This window comes from Balaenoptera borealis, assembly GCF_965194805.1.
Source record: "Balaenoptera borealis genome assembly, chromosome: 4".
NCBI lineage: Eukaryota > Metazoa > Chordata > Mammalia > Artiodactyla > Balaenopteridae > Balaenoptera > Balaenoptera borealis.
Genome location: NC_138861.1, coordinates 120760704 through 120783304, shown reverse-complemented (window position 1 = coordinate 120783304; position 22601 = coordinate 120760704). Strand labels below are relative to the sequence as shown.

The following is a 22601-nucleotide window of genomic DNA, read 5'->3' as shown; positions in this document are numbered from 1 at the left end:
ATAGTCCATAGAATAAGAAAAAATACCTAATAATTACAGTACACTTGGACTTGTTTCTTCCTTCCATTTTTTTCTACATTATTTGCCAATCATTTACTTTCCTTCTGGCATTCTGTCCAATGGGATGAAACGCTGATTATTCAATAGTCTTCCTACAAATATCCAAGATATTGATTGAACACCAGGCTAAAAAGAACAATGGTTACTGATGAACCCCTGAATTAAAATTTCAAGTTTTTGCCTGAGAATCCTGTGTCTCAAGATAGAAAAGGATTTGGAACATGTGACTCCTTGGGGAAGATTACAGTTCATGGAAAATCATAACAATAATGAAAAGCATTTATTAAGTCATATATGCCAGACAAACTACAACAGTGCATAAAATGCTTTTCTGTTTTGAGGATAGCGGAGGATGCTGTCTTACTTTTGAAGAAAGTGGAAAATGAGCAAACAATGTGATGCCCATTTCTTCACCCTAATGTAGTGGGGTTTTTTTGTTTTTTTTTAAATAAATGTGTAAATGTTATCGTTCCACAGTTTTAAACTTTTAACTTGAAATGATTAAAAACACAAACTCCAAGGACCGGAAACTTCCTTCCAAGTTAGGGGAGATAACTGAGTTTCTTGAACAGAAGTTAATACTTTGTGGAAAATCAACTCAATGGATGGCACCCATGAAAAATTATAGTCATACAGGCTGGGGATGGCGTGAGAGGAAGCACATGATGCTAAAAGAAAAAAAGTGGAATATAAAAACGTGTGAGGTTAAATAACAACCCAGGAAACTACATAGGTTTATGAACAAAGACTGGAATGGAACAGTAAAAGCACTGATGTTTTAGAGCAATGAAATCCTGGACCATTTTTTGTTTCCTTTTACTGTTATTCCAGTTTTTAAATGAAATAAGTGTGTAGAAGCAGCTCATCTCAAGAAGCCCCTGGGAGGGGCTAGAAGGAGGTTGAAGGTTCCAATGGAAGCAAAGTCACCTGTATCTCTGAGCCCCGCACAGCCCCAAGAGCAGTAGCAGGACCAGCACCACCACGCACACGGCCACCGCGGTGGTGCTCCGCTGCCGCCCGCGGCCGGCATGGCGCAGCTCCCACCACTTCAGGTCTCGGTGCTGACACCGCTCCCCGACGTAGCCAACGACACAGCTGTGACAACATACAAACAGAGGTCAGCAGTGGGCCAAGGCCGAAAACGCTTATATTTTTGCACTCAATATCCAGCTGTCTCTCAACCTCTGCATTTCAGCTTCAGCTCTTTGGACATACAGAAAATCCATCAGGGGTCAGTTGAAAGCACTCTAATTTACAAGTTAATGCAACACAGACTTCCGCCATTGGTCTGTTGGCCCTGGGATTAATGGGGGATTATTTGCATACCGCCTCTATAAGGTACTGCAGAACATTGATCAAAGATCAATTTCTGTTAGGCTAAAATCCTGTGAAGCTTCCTCTAAGACCAACATAAAGCAACCCTGCCCTAAGAGCCAAGGGAGTTTTCGAACAAATGTTCAGCCAGACTGCAATGAGTATAGGTCAAAGGAAGGAAGAATTCAAAGCAGAGTCTTTCACTTGAGACCAGGTTGTAAAAGAATGTTGAGTAGTCTCTGAACTGGAAGCATAGACTAGTCTGCAGAGGAAACCATTTTTCCTTCTTTTTTAAAATCACAGACTCAGAAGGACTCGGTGGTGACACACAAGCATTTGCCTACTTCTTCAAGGGAGAAAAACTAAGTGGAGGAAAAAGAGGCATTCACCAACATCCTGCTGTTTCATTAGTGAAATTGTTACTGGAATTACCAGCGGGCAACACAGGCTGCGAACCTTTAGATGAAAGTAAATGAAACAATGCTGCCATCTACTGGGAACACATGCTTCCAGAAACTCTCAGGATCTTGGGTAGAACTATATTCTATTATTCTTTGCAAGAGCATAAACTTTAAAAATATTAGAAATTTTGTGTCGCTCACTTGTTAGGAATTTCTTCACCTTGGCCCTGGATCCACTCTCTGTATAACCATGTCCCCACTTTGTTCCAAAGGGAGGTAAAGGAATGAATACACAGAGGACTGACACCAGTCCCCATGGGGGGAAGAGGCAGCAAGGGAAAAGTATTAGACGAAGCATGCATCATAGATGCAGTCATGCATGAAGGCCCAGAAGGTCTCAAGTCTAGTCCTAGTTCTACCTGAGTTGGTTATAGGAGCTTTGGCGAGTCACTTTCAAAGACAGGAGGGAAAGTAACTAGTGTTTGTTATGCACCTTATGTTTCTGATATTGTACTAGGCACTTTTATTCATTTTATTTTTGATGGCATATTCCCATTTTATAGACGAGGAAAGTGAGACTCAAAGGAGTTAAGTAATTTTTCCCACAGCTAGTGAATGGCAGGTTTGATTCAAATGGTTCTCTGATTTCAAAGTCTGTGTTCTTTCTACTACATTGGGCCACGTCCAAAAAGAGTTTTAAGTTCCATGCACCTCTGAAAAACTATTCTTCTAGAAGTGATCCTACCAGAGAATGCAGGATCTGAGTGTAGGAAGCATAAAGGACCATCAGGTTATTCCCGGCTTTCCTGTATGCTGTTTTAATTCTAGCTGTCTTGGTTATAGACGTTTACTATCAACGCCTAGCAGCCACTTTTAAACTGTTGGATATTAATAGGCCACATCTCCAATCCTTTCATAGATCTTAGGGTCTCAAGGAATATGCCAGGCACGTGACAAGAGAACTGGGAGCCAAGGAGGCTGCAATATCAAAGCCTCTCAGCCTTATAAGGCCCAAAGCAATCAGCCAGCATTTCACAAGGGCAGGCCATGCTCCACTAGTTCTTTAGGGGTTTTTCTGTTTTTTTTTAAACATCTTTATTGGAGTATAATTGCTTTACAATGGTCTGTTAGTTTCTGCTTTATAACAAAGTGAATCAGTTATACATATACATATGTCCCCATGTCTCTTCCCTCTTGCATCTCCCTCCCTCCCACCTTCCCTATCCCACCCCTCTAGGTGGTCACAAAGCACTGAGCTGATCTCCCTGTGCTATGCGGCTGCTTCCCACTAGCTATCTATTTTACATTTGGTAGTGTATATATGTCCATGCCACTCTCTCACTTCGTCCCAGCTTACCCTTCCCCCTCCCCGTGTCCTCAAGTCTATTCTCTGCATCTGCGTCTTTATTCCTGTCCTGCCCCTAGGTTCTTCAAAACCTTTTTTTTTTTTAGATTCCACATACATATGTTAGCATACGGTATTTGTTTTTCTCTTTCTGACTTACTTCACTCTGTTATGACAGACTTGAGGTCCATCCACTTCACTACAAATAACTCAATTTCGTTTCTTTTTATGGCTAATATTCCATTGTATATATGTGCCACATCTTCTTTATCCATTCATTTGTCAATGGACACCTAGGTTGCTTCCATGTCCTGGCTATTGTAAATTGTGCTGCAATAAACATTGTGGTGCATGACTCTTTTTGAATTATGGTTTTCTCAGGGTATATGCACAGTAGTGGGATTGCTGGGTCGTATGGTAGTTCTATTTTTAATTTTTTAAGGAACCTCCATACTGTTCTCCATAGTGGCTGTATCAATTTACATTCCCACCAACAGTGCAAGAGGGTTCCCTTTTCTCCACACCCTCTCCAGCATTTATTGTTTCTAGATTTTTTGATGATGCCCATGCTGACTGGTATGAGGTGATACCTCATTGTAGTTTTGATTTGCATTTCTCTAATAATTAGTGATGTTGAGCATCCTTTCATGTGTTTGTTGGCAATCTGTATGTCTTCTTTGGAGAAATGTCTGTTTAGGTCTTCTGCCCATTCACAACCCTTTTTTCATGAAACATTTCACAGCACCGTTATTGGGAGAACTTGGGCTGAAGAAGACCTGCCCCATAGGGTGTGGGTTGGTTCAAAGTCAAACCAGAATGAACGAGGACCTCTTCTGTGCTCAGGAGGTTTGGCGTCCTCTGAGAATCCCCAGAGCGGGGGATCTGTGAGGAGGACCTTGGGTGTGGAGACTTCCAGTTCTCACATCCTCTGCATCCCCGGGGCAGCCAGGGGGTCCTGCATCTGAGGGGAGCTTTCGTTGCCTCCAAACAAGGAAGGAACCGCATTCCTTTATTAACGTGCTCACAACGTTAAGAACACTCTGTGTGGAATGATGCCTGTGAAGTGTTTCTAATAAAAGCTGGACTGGGAAGCACTCCTTAGGGATGTGTTATTATGGAATTAAAAAACTACAAGGTGAGGTCATTGGGGGTGGGGAAGGAGGGAAGGGTTAGACATCTGATTAAACCACACTTTTATTAAATATAGAATTCAAAAACAAAGTTATGATCCTGATTAATCGGAACTCTGGTGATATTTTAAATGTTGCTTTTGATTAAAGGTCCTTAAATTTAAGTGTTAGATCCAGCTTAATTGTCATTTTGTAGCAACTCGTGTTTGAAACATTATTAGGGGAGTATGATATATTCATCAGGATTTAATGACAGCAAGGAAAGCAGTGTGCTAAAGAGTTCACAAATCATTTAATGAATTGCTGCTATCAGGTCCAAATGAAATTAACGTGCTGACTGCAATAGGCAACCCTGCAGTACCCTTCTTCTTATTATAATGTCCTTTTTTTTTAACATCTTTATTGGGGTATAATTGCTTTACAATGGTGTGTTAGTTTCTGCTGTATAACAAAGTGAATCAGCTATATGTATACATATATCCCTGTAACCCCTCCCTCTTGTGTCTCCCTCCCACCCTCCCTATCCCACCCCTCTAGGTGGTCACAAAGCACTGAGCTGATCTCCCTGTGCTATGCGGCTGCTTCCCACTAGCTATCTATTTTACATTTGGTAGTGTATATATGTCCATGCCACTCTCTCACTTCGTCCCAGCTTACCCTTCCCCTTCCCCATGTCCTCAAGTCCATTCTCTACATCTGCGTGTTTATTCCTGTCCTGCCCCTAGGTTCTTCAGAACCATTTTTTTTTTTTAGATTCCATATATATGTGTTAGCATACGGTATTTGTTTTTCTCTTTCTGACTTACTTCACTTTGTATGACAGACTCTAGGTCTATAATGTCTTTAATAACCCAAAGTTAAAGTATCAGAGAGAAACACAGACCATTGCTAGGACACTTGTTTTCATAATTTCATTATCTGTAACAACAAGAAGCCATGAACAGGTAAAAACAATTTGATTCTTATTATCAAAATCAAGGATGATTAAGTACTAAATTTATCTTAGGTTAGAAAATCACAGCATGAAATATGAATATGAAAGCAGATTTCTATTAGAACTGAGTCATTTTTGCTAATATTCATGAGCATTTTTCACTGTTTGTGTCAGGCTGACGTGATTTATAATGCAAGGCCATATACTTTGTCACAGAATATAACTTATTCTTCTTATAATTTAGACGATGTTTCTGCTGATTATTAGTGATAAAATAATCAAAGCCTCTAAGCTTACAGCATCTATTTGTGAGGATCGAAGTATTTCATCATTCCTTCACTAGGCACAGAGAAAATTATCAATGAGTCAGGAGTCCAGCCATAGGAGACCTATTCATTTTTCAGTATCTATCAATTCTCTCAGATTGCCTTCAAATTATGAAAGTAATTAAAAGTAAAATTTGATACAAAACTAGATCTTCTGCGTGTGGTTTTTACTAAAAACTGAGGGGCATGGTTTCTGAGTGAGTGCGGTAGGAACACCTCATAGTTCCAGGGCTTCCTTGAACGCTCTCTTCAGGTTGACACTTAGCCCACCGAAACCATCACGGGGACAAAAGCAGAGCAAAGGCAGCCATGGCGCATCCAGCAGTTGTTACCAAACAACAAAAATGTAAATGCCAACCATTAGGAAGTCAAGAGGGAAAAAATATGTTAGTTTTGAGCATTGAAGGCAAGAAGTCCAGTGTGAATATATATAACACTTTTTAAAATTCAGAAACATAGCATTGGTGCGCTCCATCTATTTGGCAGAAAATACATCAAAGTTTTAAGAAATTCTCTCAGTTTAATTCCCAGCCTGTACCAGTAGTAACATCAAGTTATTTAAGTAAGAGGGAAAATAACCAGTTCCTTACATTTAATATTTATCACTAGCACCGGGTTAGGGGCGGGGGGTGGTGAAATATGCAGGAAAGGTGTAATACACACACACAATTTATATATGTAAATATAGGGTTACATATATAAATTATATATTTTTCCCTATGGAAAAGCCTAATTATAGAAAAATCTCAATATAAGTTTTCTGAATCTGCTGAAAGTTATGCGCTGCAATATCATATCTCTGTGCCATCAGAAATATAGCTTGACTTACTTGCAGGCATAGCTGTCGACTGCTTCAAGATACATACACACACCGCCGTGGAGGCAGTACCCATCATGGGACGGGGGACATTCGGGGTAAATATTTCTCACAGAAGAGCGGCCATCCTCCCTGGGATGAGACGGTGGAGTCGAGTCTAGAAGAAGCAAAGGCATTTCTTTTACTTTCTGAAGTGATTGGGGTCTTTCAGATATCAATATCAGGAAGTAGTTTCTGTGAACAATTTGTGAGATAGAACAATAGGTGTGATATAGAACAACAGTTTCACTTTCTTAACCAGACCTCATGTCCTTCACCATGGAACCAGCCATTCTTTCCTTAGGTTCAGCATTATTTGACATAAAGCATGTTGGAAGCTGTAAGAGAATGGTCAATCCCAAGACCATATGAATTCCGAGTGCAGGTCTCATTATAAAAGCACATCCATCATCCAAAAGCACACGCTGTGTGAAACAGCAGTTAGCTTAAGAGCGTCTCACTGAACAACCGTATCTCTTCATGCCTTATAAACCACCTACCACTACACAGTCCACTACCCCTAGTTTCCTGGGAGTCTCAAAAATTTCTCCCACACACGACTTTCTTCTAAAAACTATTTAAGTTGCAGGGGAGCCCTCAAAGACAAGACTAGCAACTTTGACAGAAAGGAAATGTTACCATAACAGAGGGGACGCCAAAGCGGGGAAGTCCGTTTTATTGAATGGCTTGCTGCTCTTTAAAAGGAAAACATTAGGGTGTGTAGCTGACTATATAAATATTAGGAGTCTTTCAGCACCTTTAAGAAGAGCAAATTATTTGAGAAAATAACATGCTAAAAAAACAGAGACCCGAGCAAATGCAGAACCTTCCTTTCTCAGGATGTTTTCTGCTTGCAGAGCTGAGACAGGTAAATAGCTGGCAGTGACTTAGCTGACCCTGGCTTCTAGGGTCTCTGAAGCCAGCTCCCCTTCTGGGTGCTGATGGTGAGAAGATACTGCTGTTATGGGGGAGGGTTCAGGAAGCAGGAAGTGACCATTATTAACATTTTTTAAAGTTCTAATTCAGATCAAGAAATACTGACTTGATTTTTAAAAAATTAAATGCAATTTTATTAAGAATTTCAAATTACATATGTCAAATCTCTAGAATCGAATAGAACCATTTTGAAACTGGAGAGATGGCATAGATGAACACTGATATCCCTTGAAACTCCAACTTTATTTATAAAAACAATTCCTCTGCAAACCATACTCCCCCTTATACAACAAGACGAAATAGTATCTACCTCTTCACTTTGGCAACAGCTATTTCCTAAAGGAATGAAAAAAAAAAAAAGTAGTGATTTTGCTACTTCTTTAAGTTCATTAAAAATGGGATTCTATCTTTAGATTAAAAATTTTAAGTTCAGAAAAAGCTTATTTTAAAATCCTTGAAAGTGATTCAAAATGCTAAGAGTCCGGACATCCTCCTCAACCTGTCTAGCCCTGCAGAGCTTTTCCAGCAGCCCCCAAAATCAACACTACAAATCAGGACATTAGCTGCATAGTTAAAGAGAACCACCTGTGTTCCCACCTTTATTGAATTGTGAATAATAAAAAAGGATTTATTCCAGATGCTATTAAATTAAGAAAACTTGGGCCATTTCACATTCTCAACCCCAGCATCAATCTAATCAGGAAAGTAAACTCACCAGCCTGATTGAACTGAATGATTTCTAGAAGCTCTAATGGAAATACACTTGGGTACTGATTTTTTCAGAATCAAGTCCCTCCCCTTGGATCTGGACCACCCACCAACCTACCAGGGCAAATCCGTCCAGGTTCAGACAAGTTGCCAGCACATGTGCAGGTGTAGTTTCCCTCCGTATTTGTACAGGCAGCATTTTCCCCACAGGTGTGCACGCCCAGTTGGCACTCATCAATATCTGTCAGGAAAAGGGAGTAGGAAAGAGAAAAGTAGGGTGCAGAGGAGAACAGAGGGTCGTATAATTGGAAAACCCAATATTCTGGAAAGGGAGCATCTTCAACTTCTGTCATGCCATATGTTCTCAGAGCTGTATACATTTTTAGATTCAAAAATTCTATTATAAATGTTGGAGAGAGAGATGGACTGGGCCCCTTGGCTGCATGCCCACGCAGGTAAACTCCTGACACGAGGCTGGAAGTTTTCCTACTGCTTGGAAGGAAAGGAAATTTCCCAGCACATGTGGCTCAGTGGGAAAGCTGGAGATGGTAAACTATCTCTAGGTAAACATTTAGTAGTTCAGATCATATCAAATTCAACATTTTTGCCTTTTTTACATAAATATGAACGAAGTCATCACTTTTTTTCCCAACTACCCATCTTTTCTTTTCTCAGTTACCACCACCCTAACCTTTAGGTCCTTCTCTTCAAGTTTCCATTGCTGTAAGAGGAGCAGCCTTACAACATTCCCTGCATCCCATCTCTCTTCCATTTCTCTCCTAATCACCAGTGCCATGTTAATCTTCCCGAACCACATCTCCCGTCACTGCACCACTTGACTCAGATGCTGCCAGTAGCTGTCTGTTTCCTAGAGCTGTGCTGCCTAATATGGTAGCCATAGCCATATGTGGGTATTGAGCACCTGAACTGCAGCTAGTACACACTGAAATGTACTGTAGGTGTAAAACACACGCCAGATTTTGTGGACGTAGTACCAACTGTGAAAGAACATAAAATATATCAATAATTTTTATATTATAGATAACTAATGAGAACCAACTGTATAGCACAGGGAACTCTACTCAGTGCTCTGTGGTGACCTAAATGGGAAGGAAATCCAAAAAAAGAGGGGCTATACCTATACGTATAGCTGATTCACTTGCTGTACAGCAGAAACTAACACAACATTGTAAAGCAACTATACTCCAATTAAAAAATGATATTAATAATTTTTATATTGATTATACATTAAGCTGTTAATATTTGGGATATATATTGAATTAAATAAAATATTATTAAAATTAATTTCACCTGTTTCTTTTTGCTTTTTGTAATGTAGCTACAAAAAATTTAAAGTTACATATGTGACTGACATTATATTTCTACTGGATGGTGCTGGTCTAGAGAAGTAAAACCCCAATGCCTGACTTTCAGATTCTAGTTTTCCACAAATATAACTCAACTTACCTGTTATAGACTGAATTGCATCTCCCCAAAATTCATATGTTGAAGCCCTAACCCCCAGAGTGACTATATTTGGAGACAGGACCTATGAGGAAGCAATCAAGCTTATATAAATTCATAAGAGTGAGGCCCTAATCCAACAGGATTGATGTCCTTCTAAGAAGAGGAAGAGATACCAGAGGTATCTCTCTCTCTCTCCCTCTCTCCCTCTCTCCACAAGCCACAGAGGAAAGGGCATGTGAGTGTGGAGCAAGAAGGGGGCCGTCTGCAAGCCAGGAAGAGTCCTCACCAGGAACCAAATCTGCCAGCACCTTAATCTGGGACTTATGGCCTCCAGAACTCTAAGAAAATAAATGTCTGTTGTTTAGGCCACCCAGTCTACACAGTACTTTTTATGGTAGCCAGAGCAGATGGAGACACCACCTCGCCAGACTCAGTTTTTGTTCTCCTTCACACAGTATAGACACACAGTCTATACTTAAGGCTCTAGGCTTTTCTCTACCCCCCCTCCCCTAAATAAGACCTGTGATATGTTCATGCCTGGGATGTTCCCCACTCTTTCACATTTCTGCATAATAAAAATGTACTTATGCCCCCAGTTCCATCCAAAATGACACTTCCTCCATGAAGTCTTTCCCAATACCTCAAACAGATATGTCTACCAGTTCTGAACTTCCACTTAGTTTTTACTTCTCTTATGATGCATACCTTTCTTCACCACTTATCACAGCTGCATTTCTTTTAGATCATATTCTCCATGTAAGCGAGGACTGCCTTCCTCATCTTGGTATTCCTCACAGATCCTAGCACTGTGTCTTTGCACTAATAGGGGTCAATTAAATATTTGCCACATTGAATCACTAACCTTGAATAGCCCAAAGGGAGTCTTTTTTTTTTTTTTTAAACTGACATCCTACTGTAATCTCTATGAACTATCACCTTGAGAATGAGAGAGAAGCAAAAACAATGATGTACTGTTGGCCGAGAAACACAACTACTCTTAAGAATAACAACAACAGTTTTATATAGCACTTATTGTGTGCCAGGCACGGTTCAAAGCACCATATCTACTACCTCTCTATATCTACTGTCTATACATGGGGCTGGGGGACAGTGCGGAGAACAAGAACAAGCTCAGGGCTTCCATGTGGCGCGAGACGCCATGCCAACCAGGCAGGCTGGCCCATGACACTCTGCTCCATGGAAGGAGATGGGTGAGTAACAGAGTGAGAATCCAGAGTATAATGAGTTTAAACATCCAAGAAAGTATACCTTCCTTTCTCTTCAAAGTGAATTAAATATAAAGCCTGTTTGTCTAAATTATCTATGAGCCTGCTTAGTTAGAGCAGTGACATTTTCCCAATGGACAGCCAAATATGTGCTTAAAAGAGCCTTTACAGATGTCTGTGGACTCCACAAAACTAATCTGATAAAGGTCTGATTTAAACCAACCAGATCCAGAAAATTGGTAGTTATGACAGATACTTCATCTTTAACTTCAGCATGTGGGAGAAAGCAATGCCATTTTAGTTTGTTATCAAGGTATCTGCCTCTCACAGTGAAAAGATTTTTATGTTTTCAGAAGGAAAGGAAAACACTGAAAGAGACATGTTAAAGCCCCATAAAACTTGAGATAACTATTTTACTGGGCCAAGATGGCTTCAGGCAGGTCTTCACTTGTACGGTGACGTTGTGTTACACCTGGAATGGTACATGACATCCACTGAGTGAACTCCCAACCCAGCAAGCCACACCCAGACCTTGGCAGAGGACGGTGATTATGAAAGAGGTCTTACTCATTCCTTGCTTGATTCTAAATGTCAACGGCTTGAACTTATCAAGAGCCAGCTGGTGAGCCCTTTCACAGAACCACGCTTCCTTCCCATTACACACAGCCGTGACCTCCAACAAACCCACATCAGCTCTGCAGTTCACCACGGTTCAATTGCCAAATTCAGTGTCAAAGAAAATGCTGTCCAGTTCCCCCCATGATGGCTCGAGGTGTGGAGTTATCAACGAGGCACTGATGTCACTCAACCCCCGGAGAAAGAATTAGAAAGGCAGAGGGGAAAACAGCCTCTGCAGAGTGTAGAAGCTGACTAGTGTGGTCACAGCCAAAGGGCACACAATTGACTATTTACCAAAAACTGAAATATGTCAGTTTGAACAGATCACACAACTCCTCTTTTAGTCTTAACATGCGTGTCACCGCAATTCTCTCCTGTCTTTTCTCGGCCCGCCACACCCAGTGTTTGGTGACTCTCCAAAGCCTGCCTTCACCGTTGGCCCTCCGCACACAGCTCTCTTACCGAGGCAGTGGATCCCATCTCCCTGGTAGCCTTCTGAGCACCGGCAGACATGGCCACCTTCAGTATTGATGCACTTGGAGGAGGTGGGAGGGCAAACTGAGATACCCATCTGACATTCATCTATATCTGTGGGCAAAATGATGAGCTAGTGAAATACACAGGCAACCCTGGTATAAAGGAAAAGAGTAGGAAAGGATAGTATAATCGTACATACAATCATCCAGCCATTGACAGGTACTGCTTGCAAATGTGATGCAAACCCTGCATCTTGGACTTAAAGCTCATTTCTGAATCAATTTTTACAGATTTCTCAGTGTTTGACTAGCTAAGTATGTGTAAGTAAATCACTTTGTGCCAGAGTTTCAGACCATAAGAACCTTTACAATAACGGCTATCAATGTAAAATAGTAACCCATCCAGCAAAACCTATTTAATAAACTAAAACTTATGACCTAAGCCTTTGGGGGGAAAAGCTGTGATTTTATTGGAATCGGGGAGTTTATAAATTTGACTTGAACTCAGATTCATGCTTTTAAAGCTAATTATAAATTCTTCTCCTTGGGGCTTCCCTGGTGGCTCAGTGGTTAAGAATCCGCCTGCCAATGCAGGGGACACAGGTTTGAGCCCTGATCCGGGAAGATCCCACATGCCGTGGAGCAACTAAGCCCATGAGCCACAACTACTGGGCCCGCGTGCCACAACTACTGAAGCCCACGTGCCTAGAGCCCATGCTCTGCAACAAGAGAAGCCACCATGATGAGAAGCCCGTGCACCGCAATGAAGAGTAGCCCCCGTTCGCAACGACTAGAGAAAGCCTGTGTGCAGCAACAAAGACCCAACACAGCCAAAAATAAAGTAAATGAAATAAATAAATTTTTTAAAAAAATCAATTATATTAAAAAAAATTCTTCTCCTTAATGTCAATTGTCTATATTATGGAATTTTAATATAACTCAATGTAATATAACGATATGTTATATGTTTCTTATTTTCTATTCATACACCCATTATCTTTTTAGCTAATATCAAATAATGTATTCAATCCTGAGGGTAACATAAATCCTTCTGGAGATTTTGAATCAGTATGATCTGAGAGAATGTTTCTGATTCACTATTTTCCAGATATTATGTGTATTTGGATTTTGCTCTTACCAGAACACAGTTTTCCATCTCCGGCAAATCCTTTCAAACACCGACACGTGACATTCTCTCCCTCTGAAACACACCAAGCCTGTGTACTGCATTCCAAGGCACCACACTCATCATCATCTGCAAACAGCGAGAACCCCACAGGATTATTTCCAGACCTCAGAGGAGAAAATGGACTTCAATGTTTTGCATTCTACCAAAAATTCCAGTACTTCCTTTCTCAAGTTCTGGGGCAGGTTAACCTCCAAATAGAAACACTGTGCTGATCTGTAAGCTATATCTATATTAAAGGATCCACAAACCATATGTTTCTGTTTACATGCTCTCAACAAATCTTTAGTCTTAAAGAATTATGTGGTGTTCAAAGACCCCCATGTGAACTTATTCATAATTTTTTAAAGCATTTGCAAATTTGAACTATACAATTTCTAGGACTAAATGGACTCAAACTTCAAAAATTGTATTGCTTTATTTGAGAATTCCCAACCGTTGTGACATACAAAAGGGGTCAATATATTCTTATCTCTCAAAGATACGCAACTAATATGTAGCAAGTAGATCTGTGTACCAACATGGCAAAGAGATTTAATCATAAAAAGATTTATTGTCAATTTACTAAAATTATGTTTGATATATAATAGAATATGTATGTCAAAATGTATGTTTATTATCAAGATTTATGCTGTGACTTGCAAACCTCAAGGCACTTTTTTTTTTTTTTTCAAATTTATTATTTTTGGCTGTGTTGGGTCTTTGTTACTGTGCGTGGGCTTTCTCTAGTTGCGGTGAGCAGGGGCTACTCTTTGTTGCGGAGTGCAGGCTTCTCATTGCGGTGGCTTCTCCTGTTGCGGAGCACGGGCTCTAGGCGTGCAGGCTTCAGTAGTTGTGGCTCGTGGCTTCTAGAGCACAGGCTCAGTAGTTGTGGAGCACAGGCTTAGCTGCTCTGCGGCATGTGAGATCTTCCCGGACCCATGTCCCCTGCATTGGCAGGCGGATTCTTAACCACTGAGCCACCAGGGAAGCCCCACCTCAAGGGACTTTTACAGAGTCATGAACCATACAAACTAAATGCTGTAAATGGATCATTTCATTTCATACTCCAATGAAATGCAAATACCCCATAACACAGAGTTGCCTTTTGAGCCATAAACATGGGCAAGTTGTTTTTTCCTTTAGCTACTTATGTATATAATCATTCTCCAAATGCCTCCTCTCTGTTGGAGTTGGGGGTACCTGACATACCACAGTAGGATATAAACTATCTTCTGTCTTTTCACTGGTAAATTTGCTCATCTGAGTATAGAGGAGGTCAAGAAACCCTCCAAAGTTGCCCATAAATTAAAGAAAGTTAAATGATCTAAATAGGAGTCAGGTGCCATGTGAATGCAGCCATCGGGTAATTGCGTTTGATTTGCTTAGCTATTTGAGTGAGAAGATTTTTCTTGTGGGAACACGGGCCTTTCATGCTTGCTTGGTCACCTCCTGTCACTCATGACTCTTCGAGATGGTTAAGTTCAGACTAACTCAATTATCCATTGGATTCAGCATTTATTTGGAAGACTAGCTCCCAAATCACAAGGCTGTTCAGAGTGTATGGTGGACAGTATCAAATTACCCAAGACATTTTAAATCACTTGCGGAATTATCTTAAATTAACATATGATTCAGGATTTATTTGGTGACTTGCAAACCCCAAGGCAGCTTTGCATAATGAAAAGCAATGCATGTGCAGTTTCAGGAGGGATAAGCCATAGCCAAAGCTCCTCCTGCCACAAACTAGCTCCACAAGGAAGGCATGCTTATGCTTCACGTGCCTCTTCTCTAAAATGCAGATGGCAGTTTCCGTCCAGTCTACTTCACGTGGTTGTTGTAAGAACTTGAAGAAAAAGTGATTTTTTAAAAGAATCTTTTGAGAACTATAAAATATTATATTTACATATCTAGATAAGAATGATAAAGAAGAAGAGTATTGTGACAGCCTGAATCAGAATTAGCCTTATCACACTAGAAAAGACTCTGGGGTCTGTTTGTAAAATTAACAAAATTAATTCATTTTGAAGTACCTACTATGTGCCAGATCCTAATGAGGGCCAAAAATACAGTGGTGGAGAATATAGACAAGGGCTCTGTCTCCTTACATGATTATTTATTGAAGTATAGGTGTAATAAGCACAATCAAGAAAAAATACTGGGTTCCAAGGGAGCTGAAACAGCTCTCGCCTCACTTGGTCAGGAGACTAGGAAAGGTTTTCTGAGAAAGAGCATATTAAGCTGAGATCTGAAGGATACACAGGACTTGGGGAGGTGGGGTTAGAAAGAGCCCTGTAGGCTGAGAAAACAACACCTGCATGTTACAGGCAAGGCCCATGTAATGGAAGCAGGCCATAGAAAGCTGGGGATAGAAGGGCACCAACTGAGGCTGGTGAGGTGGGTACAGGCTAGTTTCTCCAGGGCTCAACAGGCTAAGTTAAGAATTTTACATTTTATTCATGAATTTAGAAGAATTCATGATTTTAGTGAATTTGACAATGAAACTTTTTATGATTGAATCTCTTTGCCATGTTGTATACAGATCTACTTGCTCCATATCACTCTGTGTCTTTGGAGAATAAAAAGATATGGACCTAAAATCTAACATAAAGTTTTCAAATTTTTTTTAGTATAGATACTTGTTTGAAATGAAATTTCACAACAAAATATAAATAAGACCCCTTAGCCTAACACAGGTAGAACTAAAACTTTACAGGCTAAGACAAAATAGAACACAATCCAGGGAGGGAAAGATGAGGTAATCTTCACCAAGACAATCAATTTCATTTATTCCGCACGAGGCAGAGTGCAGTCTCCAGGCATGAAGCCAAACACAGCCTGTCATATATGTATTCCAAATCTTTAGCCATTTTGTCACTCCCCCATGCCACCCACGTGGCCTAATTTACTGTCTGTCATTCACCTTGGTCTTTGAGTCCCCCAAACATTAGCCTTTCAAAATATCCTCTATGAACCTCTAGGGATCCCTAGTGACTTTGAAAAGGTTCTCTATACTGCTAATATATATTATGTATATTGTTTTATTCTACCACATTGTCTCCACATCTGACTATGACCTTGGAGGCTGGGGCTATATTTAGCTAAGTATGGTATCACCAGCATTTAGCACAGTGTATGGTAAATAAATAGTCACCAAATGAATAATATTCCTAACATGACAATGTTCCAGTAATTCTTTTCTTGATATGAATTAATTACTTGGTCATAATTTTCAAAATCTTTGGTCGAGTCACTAACTTCACATATCTTAGTTTTCAAATCTGTAAAATGATAGATTGTGATAAGGGTCAAATTAGAGGATATACTTAAAGGACCTGGTAAACTCTAAAGCTCTGTAAATATTATTATTACTAAAAATATTCACCTCTTTGTATTTTATCAAAAATCACACTGATAAAATCCTATAAGGAGGGGTAAGAGGTCCCAGGGCCTCGAAAATTGTAGTTTGCCGACCACAAAAGTTGTGGTTAAGTGTATATAATGCCCTAATGTGGAGTTCTCAAATTTATTTTTAGCCACATACAGTATTAAAATTAAGTCTCACTCAGAAATATAAATAAATAAAATGCTTCAAAACAGAGCTGCACTGATTGAAAGGCAGAGACTTAGCATGAAGAAGAGGTGGGGTTTGCAGAAGCTTTAGGGCTGAGCTAAGCCCAGTTTGAAAACCACTAGCTTCATGAGTGAACACAGAGTATAAAAGAATTAGGTTCCCTAAAGTCGTTACACACTGAATAAATTATTTAGCCTTTTGGTGATAAATGGGCAATATATTATAGAAGAAAAAAAATCTAACATTTGCTGTTTGTGGACTTTCTGGAGCAGCTGAAGCAACCAGCCTATATGTGCTTATCAACTACCATCTGCTTTTCACACTGACGGAAGTAAAGCTAAATGGGCCAAACACCAAAAATACTAGGCATGGATGGGGATACACCCAAATCTGTCCTGGCCTATTTTTCACTTTTGTATCCAAGTGAGATTTCTTCAAAAAAGATTCAGTCCAACGACTCTCAATGAGTAAAGTTCATGTCCAGTCTAATATGCAGCCACCTTCCTCAGATAAACCATTCAGAAGAGAAGGACCAAAGTTTGAGTCCAAAGTCTGTCTTCACTAGCTTTGTGTAGATTTAGTCAACATTAAGTTAGAGAGTTCATTCAGAATTTCTAATTAGTAGGATGGAAATTGTTGGAAACAAAGCTGTATTGGAGAACTCATTATTCATACCTGACACCATGATTTCAGCCACTAGCGTATGTTGAGATTCTGTAATATTATCTTCAAGCTCTCTACTGCTGGGTAAGATGTCCAACGGTATTACTCCATTACTCAGATCTGCTCCACTACCTATTGAAGGCCAACAGATACAATTAATTTACCTTTTGTGATTCAAGAAATGTTTGAGTTAATTTGTATTTATGGCTGTTTGCTGGTTGTGAGTTCAGACTCTTTCTCACAGTCGGAGGATTCAGAAAAACTGCCAGGGTCTTGGTGGCTTAGAAAACCTTCTCTGCTACACCACACTCTCTCAGCTCCACTCCATGCACTTATAATTGAGGGTGGGAAGAGCCAGTAGGGAGGAAAGACAGGACCCTTCTCGGTACTGGCAAAAACAATAAAAGTAGAATACCAAACTCCTTACGAACATAATCAGCTCATAATCACTGCTCGCCATTACTGAGGACAAATTAGTGAGATGATCTCCCCAACCTGCTTTTCATATATACCCTTTCTCCTTTAGGCTGCTTATGACATTTATTTTAGCCTGATTTTGCCAGTATTTAGAAATGTGGAAGGGCATAAACAAGCTATAATTTAACATAGTCATGGAACCTATGCAACTCCCCAGAACATGGAAGAAATGGATCCCCTGAAACACTGTGTATTCTCTAAGTGTGGCCCATGGATCCCTGGGGTCTCACTGCATGGCATCTAGAAGGTCAAAACTATTTTCATAAAAGGCAAATAACTGTATTGTTATTTTCACTGTCAACATTGATACTGATGGGGCAAAAGCAGACATGGGTGAAAGTGTGGTGCTTTAGCGTGAATCAAGTCATGATACTAGTAGCATGTTCTCTACTGTGGTCATGTTCTTCACTGCCACATACACACACACACATGCGCACACACACACACTCCAGTTTCACCTTTAAAAGCCCATGATGGAGCAGTAAAATTACTAATTTTTGAAAATCTTGACCATGGACTACCTGGCTCTTTAATCTTCTGCGTAATGAAATGGGAAGCAACACATAAAACACTGTGCACACACTGGAGTTATGATGGCTGTCTGCAGGAAAGGCACCTGTGAACTCTCAGAGATATGAGCTAAAACTAGGCTCTTTTCTTTTTCATTGAACATGATTTTTACCTGAAAGAATGTTTGATAAACTATGTCATTAACATTTGGGGATTTGATATTTTCTCAAAAATGAATGAAGTGATGCCGTCACTTCAAGGAAAATTAGCTCACAGTGCTTGTCGCCAGTAATAAAATTTAAGCTTTCAAGTGGAAAGTAGAATTCTGGAAAATTTTCCACAAAAAAATTTTAACAAAATCCAGACACTCAAAAGACTTTTCTGATGAGTTTGATAATAATAATTAGTTAATGTTATTGTAGGCATATTAATGTGATATTTGGCAGACTTGCATAACTCAGTCAATCAATATTTTTAAATGACCAAAACATGATGCAACAAAATCATGCATGGCAAAAGATCCACTCAAAGTGCAAAACAGAACACTGGGTTTTAACATAGCAGAGGACAAAAAGTTCATTGATATGGTTTCAGATTCAACATTGCAACTAACTCTAAGAAACTACCACCTGTCTAGTTCTGATATATATAATATCAAAAGAAGATATACAAAAATGTCCTCTGAAAAGGCTATTAAGCAATCTTCTCTTTTCTAGCTCCATGTGTGTCTGATGCTAGATTTTCTTCATAGGCTTCAAACAAAACAACACAGCAACAGCTTTAACAGAGGGGCAGATGGGAGAATCTGGCTGCCCTCTATTAAGTCAGATATTAAAGATGTAAATGTAAAACAATGCCATTCTTCTTACTACATATTTTTGTTTTGAAAAATAGAGTTATTTCATTTATTTTCATAAAACATGTTCATATATAATGGAATATTACTGTAACTTTAATAGAGATATTAAAATTTTTAGTCTTAATTTCTAATATCATAAATCTTGATAAATATAACCCACACAAACAAAGACTCGAGTTTTTCAATCATTTTTAAGAGTGTAAAAAGTTTCCGAAACCAAAAAGATTGAGAACTGTTATCCTAAGGCAACAATTGATAGAAAGTTCAGAAAATCCAAAATATCCAATTCTGGTCCATGGATAAATTAATCCATTTATTTGCTGTCAATGTCACCTAACATATCATGCCTATTGGATAAATATGAATTTTTAAAAAACATCTAAAATAAAATTTAAGTTCTCTTTGGTATAAGATATCAAGAGATGAATCCAAATACACCTTACCTGTTTGGATGCACATTCAAGGGAAGTAAATCAGTACTACTGTTTACATGTCATATTAGATCTCTTCTTCCTCAAAGTCACGTTTAGTTTTTAAAAACGTGGATCACAAGCCTTGTTGGGCTGGATTCCCTACACCTGTCTGGTATCCTAAACTTATTTATTACAAAGGACTTTGCTTTTCATATAAAGACAGTCATGTGGTAGGGGGTTTATATATGACTACCTCTAAAATCGAGGCTATAAAACTTCTAAACAAAACGTCTTTGAACATTCCCTGAATTGGTAAAATACTGGCATTTATTTCCAAAGATGGGCTACTCCACCAAAAATGGGGGGCTGGAGCACTGGAATTTAAGACTTTGAATATTATTTTTTGTTCATTAATTTTACAGCTAGAGGAAGTCAATTGAATTTAGTTGGTAATGAGGAGGCTAAACTCATCAGAGGGGGGAAAAAAAAAGCTTGGCATCGCTAAAAGCAAGGGAACTTTTAATAATACAAAATATTAAAAATTAGCACAAGCATAAAAATCAATGTAGAACAATATTCCTGAACTAAAGTAAGATAATTTGGCCACATAGTTTATCATATTACCTACCTGCCAATATCTGATGGCCATTCAGAGCCAGACACGTTTTTCCATCTGGAGCTTTCACAAAACCTTCACGACACAAACACTGAGCAGTTCCAAACCTCTCTTCGCAAATATGTTCACAGCCTCCGTTTTGATGTAAGCAGGGATCTGCTCCTAGCAGAGAGGAGGTACATTCACAGATGGGCTTGGAGATGAAAAGGTGTAAAATCAGTGTACAGCTTTGGGGGAAAGAAACTATCTAAATGGAGCTGTTTATATCAAGAGCTATTTCAGAGGAGTACCTATAAAGAGCCACTGGTTCTAAGATAAGCTCAGAATGTTATTACCTTAGGAGTATTTATTGAGTTTAGCCAGTACCTTTGTTCAAGAAGCTATTTGGGAAGATAGGACTCCTATTTCCTGACTCATGATCTAGTCAAACTGACAAAGGGTGATTCAGAAAGAAGAGTTACTATGGGAAACTAAGTGGCTTTTCCATCTGCTTACCTACTCCTGGCTGAAGCTCACTCATTTGCATTCTCAGGAGGTGGGGAAAAGCCCAGTGTAGGCAGAAGCTTCCACTGCGGGTTTCTAAATCGCTCCCCCCACCCATCCCCTCCCCTGCCCTTAGTGCCTTTAACCCAAAAGCCTTTGAAAAGGAGCAAATAAGTAAAAGCTACTCAGGAGAAGAAAAGCTGAGGTTGGAGGGATAAAGCCCAAACTTATTACCAGACTATCTTAGTTTAAACGAAATCCAAATCTCAGGAGATCTTAACATCTACCCAAATTAGTGAGAAGTGCAACACACACCCCCTTCCCTGCCATCAAACGATTAAAAGAGTTGCAGATGCCAGTCAAAGAAAGACTGCGTCCAGTGTACCTGGTTTTGCCAATGGATGAACTACAACCAGTGATGAGGGCTTCAGCATGCTGCCTTGGAGACGTACCCTATTTTTGCCAGTCCTCTTGTTCACCCTTATTACCGATGGCATAGTCCAATCAGAGAACCACACATGATCCTCAAACACAGCCACAGCAAATGGGTGACCTGGAAGCAGTTCAGATCCATTATAAACATCTTGTCTTTGCCATGAATATTTTTGAAAGGACAAGGCCTGAAACAGATATCCAATTCCTACACTAAATCAATTCTTTAATACAGCCGCTAAGCAATGTATGAGCCACTTCCTTGAGCCACCTACATCAAGGAGAAGCCACATGATGAGGGAACCTCTTCTTAGAATGGGAGCCTGGTGGTATGAAGTCCTAGCAAAGCCCATGGTCATCCAGCATTCAGAGAGTGGGAGAATGTGGGTGATTGACATAATATCACTCATAATGGTATTATGTCAGGAATAGCAGGAATGTTTCTGTGTTCAGTGATTCTGTCACTATTTATAGACTAAACAACTTGACTGGGTAAGTTGGGTAAGTTATTTTACCCCTCTTTGTCTTAGGTTCCTTGTCTTTTGAATGGCAGTAATAAGTAGTAGACTAAATTTACAGGTTGCTGTAAATTGAGATTTTTACATTTAAAAAAATCTAAGGTAATTGAATAATAGCCTCCTCAAATTCCCATCTCCACCAATACATTTCCTTTCCTATCTCTCCTCTTAACTAAAATTAGTCCATTGACTGTGCTCCTGCCTTCTCTAGGACCTTGTTCTGTCAATTACTCCTTTCATTTACCTTAATTCTCTTCTATTCTCTTCATCTTACCAGCTTCTTTCCCTTAGCTGATTAGTATGTTCAGGTCTCTCCTATCTTAATTCCCTCATCCCCTTGACCCCTCTAACTTCTTTTTGTCTCTTTCCTTCCCTTCTGAGACAAGTTTTTTGGAAGTTATTTATTATCTGCTGCTTCCATTTTCATGGCTCCAATCGACTCCTAAGTGGCCTCTTCTGATCCTACCTCAACTAAACCCGCCTCTCCATGCCACTGAAACAGCTCTGATAAGATATTCCAGTATTTAGTAAGCTGGGAAATGTTTTAATATACTATCTCAAGTGGTTAGAGGCTAAAGCTAAGGACCCCTAGGTTTGGAAGCTTTTATCACATCCAGTCACATTCCCCAGGCCAGTCTTTTTGCTAATGAGCAATGGATTTGGTGAATTAGGGTGAATGCCTCCCTCTACTGGCAGCAAACTCAAACGATTTTTCCAGGTGAAATGAATCTCCACCCATCATTATTGACCAGGGCCATTAAGATTCATTTTGGTCTCTAGCCTTTGTCCCAAATTAAAGCCATAAATGCAGGAAGGGGATTTTCTATATAGTTATTGTTTCGTTTTGTTTGCTGTGATAAAAAACGCATAATACAAAATTTACCATCTAAGCCTAAGACTTAACCCACAGTTTCAGTAATGTTAAATACATTCACATTGTTGTGCAACCAATTTCCAGAAATTTTTTCATCTTGCAAAACTGAAAATCTATACCCATTAAACAACTTCCTGTTTTTCCCTCCCCCTAGTCCCTGGCAAATACTATACTACTTTCTGTTTCTATAAGTGTGCCTATTCTAGATACCCTAAGTAAG

At 39.6% G+C, this 22601-nt stretch overlaps 1 protein-coding gene across 3 annotated transcripts in view; it reads right to left on the bottom strand.

Moving 5' to 3' along the window:
• The window catches only part of EGF (epidermal growth factor), a 95670-nt gene that overhangs the window by 16727 nt on the left and 56342 nt on the right, over positions 1–22601 (bottom strand). The window contains exons 14-21 of one of the 3 annotated variants that reach the window (XM_082389166.1): positions 20943–21110; positions 20087–20236; positions 17212–17334; positions 12936–13052; positions 11784–11909; positions 8129–8251; positions 6340–6484; positions 988–1155 (exon numbers count right to left, since the gene is read on the bottom strand). In XM_082389166.1, coding sequence (XP_082245292.1) covers positions 988–1155; positions 6340–6484; positions 8129–8251; positions 11784–11909; positions 12936–13052; positions 17212–17334; positions 20087–20236; positions 20943–21110 — 1120 coding nt within the window. The remainder of the gene's footprint in view (positions 1–987; positions 1156–6339; positions 6485–8128; positions 8252–11783; positions 11910–12935; positions 13053–17211; positions 17335–20086; positions 20237–20942; positions 21111–22601) is intronic. The other 2 variants (XM_082389167.1, XM_082389168.1) reach the window with 2 other exon arrangements.